General features: G+C 51.9%; 1 protein-coding gene across 2 annotated transcripts; it reads left to right on the top strand.

Moving 5' to 3' along the window:
* Nucleotides 1-517: 517 nt before the first annotated feature.
* MRPL58 (mitochondrial ribosomal protein L58) lies at nucleotides 518-7,494 on the top strand. Of its 2 annotated transcripts, none has more exons than XM_082605169.1 (6): nucleotides 518-658; nucleotides 3,734-3,770; nucleotides 5,895-5,954; nucleotides 6,539-6,621; nucleotides 6,714-6,883; nucleotides 7,156-7,494. In XM_082605169.1, exons 1-6 carry the CDS (start codon nucleotides 560-562, stop codon nucleotides 7,238-7,240), a joined length of 534 nt encoding a protein of 177 aa, XP_082461295.1. In that variant the 5' UTR covers nucleotides 518-559; the 3' UTR covers nucleotides 7,241-7,494. The 2 variants fall into 2 exon arrangements, with proteins under 2 accessions (XP_082461295.1, XP_082461294.1); XM_082605168.1 differs by having other exon boundaries at nucleotides 518-745.
* Nucleotides 7,495-7,918: the final 424 nt, after the last annotated feature.

Raw genomic sequence — 7,918 nt, 5'->3', positions numbered from 1 at the left:
AAAAACACCTTCCCAAAGAATCCCTTTTATCAATATTTATTGAGTACCCATGACGTGCCAGGTTCTGGGTACTGGGGATCCAGCAATGAGCCAGTGCCCTCCTGGAGGTGATTACATTCCGGCTGGGAGACAGGCTACAGGCACAAAAATAAGATTGAGCGATGTGAAAGAAAAAAAAAAAGTGGCAAAGAGTAAAGGGGATGGAGATGAACCTGGGCGTGCCTCGTTGATGTTGTGAGATTTGGGGGAACACAGGTCCAAGAAGGCACAGACCGAAAGGGGGAAAAGTGGCATTCTTTTCACCAGGAGGCTCCCTTGAGAGCTCGCTGTCTGGCCAACGTCTTCCCCATCGCAGCAGATGCCCTCAAAGCACCAACCAGGCCTCCTGAAGGCGGCCGACCAGAAGCCTCTAATAAGCTCCGCACGAGAGGAACGCCGGGAGCTCGCTTCCTCTCCATGGCAGGCGCTAAAGGTCTAGCGGAACCAAAGTATCGAGGGAAGAGCGAGCCCACGGACCGCGGAAGGGAGCGCCCACCGGAAGCGGCCCCGAGAGCCGAAGATGGCGGCCGTACGGTGGCTGCGCTGGGGCCTGAACCGAGCCGAATCCTGGCTGCTCCCGCCGCCCGCGCGCTGCCCCCACCGGTCTCTGAACAAACAGGTAGAGGGCACCGAATTCCAGAGCATCTACAGTCTGGACAAGCTCTACCCCAAATCGCGGGGCTCGGACACCGCCTGGAGGGTTCCGGTGAGCCGGGAGGGCCGGACGGAAGGGGCGTTTCCTGGACTCTGCTGGGTGACGTCGAGCAGCCGGGGCCCCATTGGCCGGGCGTGCTGCTAATCTAAGAGACGGACGCGCTCAAACATGGCGGTCGCCGCGGGAGGAAGCTGGTTGCCCGAGCAACCGGGGGACTGGGGCGGCTGGGCGGTTGGCGGCACCCTGTGTGGCTCGAGGTGTGCCGGCGCCGGGAGAGCATGCTGGCTATGCTTCTTACAAGACCACCAGCTTTTCCGCATTCATTCCCCGTCCCTCAGGCCCAAATTCTCGTCCCAAGGGAAAAGTGCCCTCCACAGAGGACAATTAAGGCAGGAAGCTGCCAAGTAGCTCCCTTTTGGAGCCTTTTAGTAAGTGACGTGGTCCTTAGCCTCTAGTAACCCCAGCACTCCTGAGGAAACAGGGCTTCTGGTTCGTTGCCTCAGGATACCTTTATTGACAGCCCGCTGTGTGCAGGCGCTGTATCAGGGCCCGGAGCAGGAGAGTTGAGACCCACCCAGTTCTATGGAGTTTCCACCTACAGGATTGGAAGAGAGCGTTCATTCATTCACTTATTCATTCATTCACTCAACAATCTTCTGTTGAAAGCATGGTGTATACACGATGCTAGGCATGGGGACGGAGTAGTGAACAAAACACAAAAATCCTAATGCTAGTGGAGCTTATCTGCTTAATGGAGGGAGACAGGCAATGAATAAAATCAGTAACGTAGAGTATGTGATAAGTGCTTCGGAGAAAATAAAGTCCGGAAGGGAGAAGGAGTGCTAAGGTAGGGGGTGGGGTTGCAATTGTAAGTAGGCTGGCCCGAGGAGGCCTCTGAGAAGGTGATGCTTGAGTAAAGACTCGGGAGAAACAAGGCAGCAGCGAGCTGTGAGAAGGGCGGGGAGAGGAGCATCCCTGCGGAGGGAACAGCAGGTGCCACCCCCCTCAAGGCAGTAGCATGTTCCGCTGGTTCAAGGAACAGCAAGCAGGCCAGTGTGGCTGAGCAGGGGGGTCAGGTATGAAGCTGAAGGGGAGAAGGCTGGGGGGAGGCCTTTGTATAGGGCTTACAGGCCTTTAGTTTTGCCCTGAATGTGATGGAGGCAGAAGAGCGGAATGATCCAACTTAGTTTTACAAAAACCACTGTTCTAGAGAAGAGATTGCAGAATGGCAAGAACAGGAAGACCTGTGAGGAGATTGCAATAATATAGGCAAGAGATGATAAGCAGGGTGGAAGCAATGGGAGTCATGAGAATTGGTCAGGTTCTAGATTAATTTTGAAGGGAAAGCCTGCAGGATTTGCTAATGGATTTTCCCTGAGAAGTGAGATTAAGAGAGGAATTGAGGTCTAGGGCCTTGAGTAATGGAAGGATTGTGTTGCCATTAATGGAGGCGACGGAATGGTAATAGCATTCGTTTGTTTGTTCATGCATTCAACAAAAAGGTTCTCGTGCACCTACTGTGTCAGACCCTGTTTCAAGCATTGCAGATACCACCACGCTAAAACAGAGTTCCCACTTCATGGAGCTTATGTTCTAGCGGAAGGAGCAGACAGTAAACAAATGGGGAAAACATATCAGAGAGCGAGAAGTAATGAATAGACCAGAGTGCTTTGATGTGATAGCCAGGGAGCTACTTCAGGTTGTTAGGAAGGGAGGTCCTCTGTGAGGAGGTTTGAGGCATCTGTTAGACTCGAGAGAGGAGACCTCGAATAGCAGTTGGCTTTACCTCAGGAAAGAGGTTTGAATTTGAGCCAGAAGGTTGGGAGTCATCAACAAAGATTTTTTTTTTTTTTTTTTAATTTGGTGGCGCCCAGCTTGTGGGATTTTAGTTCCCGCACCAGGGATCGAATCAGGGGCCCCAGCAGTGAAAGCACTGAGTCCTAACCACTGGACCGCCAGGGAATTCCCAAAGGTGGTATTTTCAAAGGAGATGGATGGAACGTTCTAGGGAAAGAGAGAAGAGGAAGGATTTCAGGACATTTCAGAGTTTTTAAAGGTTGCAAAGAGCAAGCAAAGGAGAGTGAGAAAGTCACTGGGAGGTAAGAGGAAAGTGGAGAGGCCAGCTCAGAAGGAGGGGAAGAGCGTGCTTCAAGGAGGGCGCAGCCCAGGGTCTTCTACGATGCGGAGGTGGAGTAGGATGAGATTTCACCCCCAGATAATTCTAAGATGAAAAGGGATGAAGGGACTTCCCTGGCGGTCCAGTGGTTAAGACTCCGAGCTTCCAGCGCAGCGCGCGGGGGTTTGATCCCTGGTGGGGGAACTAAGATCCCACATGCAGTGCAGCGGTGGGGGGTAGGGGTGGCGCCCGGGGCCCCCCTCCCCCCCGCAGAAACGGGGTGGTGGGTGATGAACGCAGCCAGAGCAGGGACAGATGAAGACACTTTGAGCGTGGGGGGCCAGAAGAGCCTCAGAGTGGGTGGTGTTTGCACCGGGCCTGTGGATGTGAGGATTTAAGGCTTCGGAAGAACAACTCGGGAGAGACGTGAAGGTGAGAGGCCCTGGGTTGAGTAGGTCTGCTTGACACAAACCCTCAAGGCACATGTGCTAGTCACTGTTGAAGGCAGACAGCCTCACACGCGAGCTTCCCGTGGTCTGGGGAGGAACAGGGGACCCATGGTTTGTTGCTCCAGGTTGGCAGAGGGTGTTCCTTTTGCAGTCGGCCTGATGTACGTGTACTGTGGCACCTTCCCTCCCCTGGGCACTGGTAGTCCCCGACACTAGGTAAGTGGAGTCAGGAGGCAGCGGCAGGGAAGGCTGGAGACGTCAGTTCTGTTTTCCTGGAGGAGTGTTTCTGAGGCAGTGCCTCTGGAGTCTGGGGAAGATGTTTCTGTCATCCTGATACGATTTTGCTGCAGACCTGAAAATAGTTGTATTACATTCATGTCGTGGCTTTACATCATTTCTGCTTCGTTGCCCTGGACCAGTTAGGAGTCGCCCAGTAGGTAATATTTATTTGACACTGTATATGTTACCTTACAGGGTGATGCAGAGCAAGCCAGCTACGACATCCCTATAGGTGAGTAGTTTGGGTTTATAAAAAATCAGTCATTTCCTCTACCCGTCACACATTCCTTCCAGGTCTCTCCAAACCAATGAAAGTAGAGAAACTGTCGGGGTTACAAAAGCAGTGTCCTTTCAGCATTGTTGAGAATAGAAAGGAAAAAAAAAGTGATGAGGCAGCCACTGCAGAGTGCTGTGCAGTGCAGAGCACGAACAGAGAGCTCCTGATGGTCTTGTGACGTGGAACAGTCTTTACGATAGATGGATTGATTGTTATTTGAAAAAAGTAAGGTACGGAAGCATCTATATGGTGAGCTGCCTTTTGTGTTTTACTTATATATATCTGAAAGACACATTTCTGGATGTACACATAGATCTGAGAGGATGTGGAGGACCCTGGATACAGGGACTGCCATGGGTAGGGGAGGGGAAAGGACAAACTTGGGAACTTGGTGGCTGGGGAACAGGAGTGGGGACTTCTCCCTGTAAACCATTTGCATAACTTCATAATTTTGTGCCCATCAAGCCTGAGGCGTGGCCTGTAAAGAAACAAGCAACCCTCCTGAGATTCAGAGAGTTTCTGGCGCCCACAGACAGCGAGAGAAGAGCAGCCACAGGTGCCGGCTCCTGGTGGCCCTTGCTCAGGGTGACCCTGAAACAAGGAGGCCAGGTGACCACAGTCTAAAGCAGAGGAGCCGGCGTCCTGCTGCTGCTCAGCAGTTTGAGGCCGGCAGCTGTGCCCTGAGGCAGGAGGAGGCCGAGAACCAGAGAGAAGAGAGGCTGTCTCCTGACAGCCTCGGCGGGGACGGGCAGGCAGTGGGAATGGCCGAGTGGCCGCTCCTCACCTGGCTCTGCTCGTGTTCTCTGAGAGGGGCCCAGGCCTCCCCGTGCCTGGCTGGCCTGTACGGATGCAGACAAGGCCACCAGCCCCGGGGTAGAAGCGCCCCCCTCTCCCCCCGCGGAACCACACGAATTCCTCACCTGTTCAGAAAAATGAGTTCATTTGATTTTTCAAAGGGCCTCTCAGAAGCCATCTGGCGAGGTCACCGCTGCCCGCTGAGGCCGGCCCTCCACCACCACGGGGCCGCACTTCCTCGCCCCCCAAAGCTCCTGCAGCTCGCCACCCAGTCTTCTGGAACTTTCCCACTGCTGTGCCTTCCCGGCTTCCCTCAGATACTACGAGGCTGCTTTTCATGAATTACAAAAATAGAAGGAAGAAACCTCATTGTACAGATCCAAAAACAGACCAGCCAAGACCCAGAGAAGTGGTGGGAGTTTGTGGAGGTCACAGAGTCAGTCAGTGCTGAGCTGGTGTCAGAAGACGGGGCTCCCAGCTCCAAATGGAGTGCTCATTCACCCAGCAGGTGTTTTCATCCACTGACCGTGACCGAGGCCCGGGGGTGCACGCGCAACTCACGAGGAATGAGACCCACCTCCCCTCTGGGGAGTCCACATCCACCGCATTTCAAAATACAACATTAAACTCAGTTTGTCCCTTAGCTTGAGCTTTTGAAAGAGTCCTTGCTTTATTATTTTTTTTAATAAGGCTTTTTGTGTGTGGGGGGGGCTGCTTTGGGTTTTTGTTGCTGCGCGCATACTTTCTCTAGTTGCAGCAAGTGGGCTACTCTTTGTTGCGGTGCGCAGTGACGCGGTGGCTTCTCCTGTTGCAGAGCACGGGCTCTAGGTTTGTGGGCTTCAGTAGTTGTGGCACGCAGGCTCAGCAGTTGTGGTGCACGGGCTTAGTTGCTCCGCGGCATGTGGTTTCTTCCCGGACCAGGGCTCGGTCCTGTGTCCCTTGCATTGGCAGGCGGATTCTTAACCACTGCACCACCAGGGAAGCCCAAGAGTCCTTGCCTTAAAACAAACAAACAGCAAAAAGCGAGGGCAGTCAGATCTAGTGGAACGTACTAGACCAGAAGCAGACAACCTGGGTTGTATTTTTAACTCCTCTGCCCTCTGTGTGGCCTTTGGAGACTCTTGATTTTAGTTTTGACATTTGTAAATAATCTCTGACTTTACTGATCTGAATGTTACGTCATTGAAAGAGAGAGGAATAGGGATACTGACGTTGATGGTAAATTAGCGGTTTGCATGTTTTGCCCTGTGATAATATTTTGTTGATGTGTGTTCTGTTTTTCAGATCGCTTGACGATATCTTATTGTCGGAGTAGTGGTCCTGGGGGCCAGAATGTTAACAAAGGTACAACAGTGCCTTGTTTTCTTTCACTTTAAAACTTTGCTGAGAGACAGACTTGAGGACTTCTGTGTTTACATTCATGTGGCAATAAAGGGATTTTTTTTTCAGAAGCTTAAATACCACCAGTTTATATAATAATCCTCTTTATTCTTTTGAATGTGGTCTGATTCTCAGACTCTCAGTTGTGGGTTGCTAGGACTAGGATTGGCTTGGGAGTCTAAGCAAAGGGAAGTCACGGTGTGAGTTGGCAGCCAGCTCCAAGAACAGTTTTCCTTCATTCTTATGGACCCCCTCCCTGCTCCTCCGTCCCCCACCCCCGACATTCTTTTCAGAACCCAATACATTGTAAGAGAAAGAAAGCACTAGGCATTTTGTTCCTGGAAGTTTATTTTTGTCTGGATGTGCCTCACTATCTTTGCAGGCTCATTCCATAGCCCAGTTTGTATCCCCGAGTTCACACAAGATAGAAACAGCCCCGGGTGGGTGTCTCACCTCCCTGTGGTTCAGAATCCGGTGGTCACCAGCCACCCGGGCGCTGAGCCTGCCCGAGCGTCTCAGTGACCCATGCCCCCTCCCTTTATTTACAGTAAATTCCAAGGCTGAAGTCAGGTTCCACCTGGCCAGCGCCGAGTGGATTGCAGAGCCTGTACGGCAGAAGATGGCGGTCATGGTAACCACAGGCCCCTTCCTTTTCTCTTTAACCCTCAGTCACTTTTAAGCCTTTACTCTGTAGAACTCTGGTTTTGCCTTTGTTCTCCGCAGCACAAAAATAAGATCAACAGGGCAGGAGAGTTGATCCTTACCTCTGAATGCAGCCGCTATCAGTTCCGAAATCTGGCAGATTGCCTACAGAAAATTCGAGACATGATTACTGAGGCCAGCCAGCCAGCCAAGGAGCCATCCAGAGAAGATGCTGTACTTCAGAAAATCAGGTACTGGAAAATCCCCTGAGCGCCTGTAAACCAGTTCGTGTGGACAAGGGGCTACACAGGGAAGAAAGGAGGCACGGTGAAGCCCACAACCTGCCAGCAGGCAGGTGGACAAGCTCCGGGAATGGGAGAGACTCGGACCCGGAGTGGAGGCTCCTGGGCCGGCGCCTGCTGCCTCGGCTGCCCTGCTTCCCGCTCAGCTGCCAGCTCCTCTCACCACTGTGATAACCACTGACTGGGCATCTGGGCATAATTGTGTTTTTCTTTGTTTTCAGGATAGAAAACATGAATCGGGAAAGGCTGAGAAAAAAGAGAATAAATTCTGCCATAAAGACAAGCAGGAGGGTAGATGTGGACTGAAATCATCCCCTCGAGCTGGCAAAGACTCTCTTTAGGGGTCCAGGCAGCTGCCACCGAGGGAGCTTTAACACCATCAGGAGACGCGTGTGTTGTTTGTTGTCAGTGCTTGTCTGTAACGTTGGAACCATCTCAGGAATGTTCATCTGGAATGAGGGTTGTAGGCACTGGTTGCAGAGGTCTTTATAGGCAGTTACCATGTTGTCACACCTCTATTATCCATTTAATATATCAGTTGCAATAAAGTTCTAAACTCAGTGGGCTTCCGCTTCTCAGAATGCTTCAGAACAGAATTCCTCCCTTTTCTCTCAGTTGAAATCTGCCTAATAATTATTGGCTGGCGCTGACTGTACAGCCCGGGGGGAGCACAGAGGGATGAGCCCTTCGGGAACACAAGGGCAGAAGGGCTGAGACAGGTGCGTGGGCATCAGAACTGGGCCTGGAGACAGGGCTAGAATATTAATCAGTAGAGAGACGGGAGGACATGCCAGTTGAAGGGAACAATGTGAATAAAGGAGACCAGAGAAAAGGCTGGGGTGGAGGAGATGGTGAGGAATCCATCTGAATGGGGGATTTGTCCAGCTCTGTTGTGAGAGGTGAGTCTGGAGAGGGAGATAGAAGTTCAAGGTGCAGGGTCTCGAGTTCAAATTGAGGAATTTAGATTTTTTTTTCTTTTTTAAA

This window comes from Mesoplodon mirus (genome assembly GCF_964341445.2).
Source record: "Mesoplodon mirus genome assembly, chromosome: 18".
In the NCBI taxonomy this organism is placed as follows: Eukaryota; Metazoa; Chordata; class Mammalia; order Artiodactyla; family Ziphiidae; genus Mesoplodon; species Mesoplodon mirus.
The sequence above is the reverse complement of the archived record's forward strand: the minus strand, read 5'-3'. Positions and strand labels throughout refer to the sequence as shown.

Bases quoted from the DNA above. Each gene is read 5' to 3' on its own strand.
- MRPL58 (XM_082605168.1), top strand. From the start codon at position 560: ATGGCGGCCGTACGGTGGCTGCGCTGGGGCCTGAACCGAGCCGAATCC. The intron at 5,955-6,538 runs GTACAACAGTGC...CTTTATTTACAG, and splicing joins GGGCCAGAATGTTAACAAAG to TAAATTCCAAGGCTGAAGTC. The intron at 6,884-7,155 runs GTACTGGAAAAT...CTTTGTTTTCAG, and splicing joins GCTGTACTTCAGAAAATCAG to GATAGAAAACATGAATCGGG.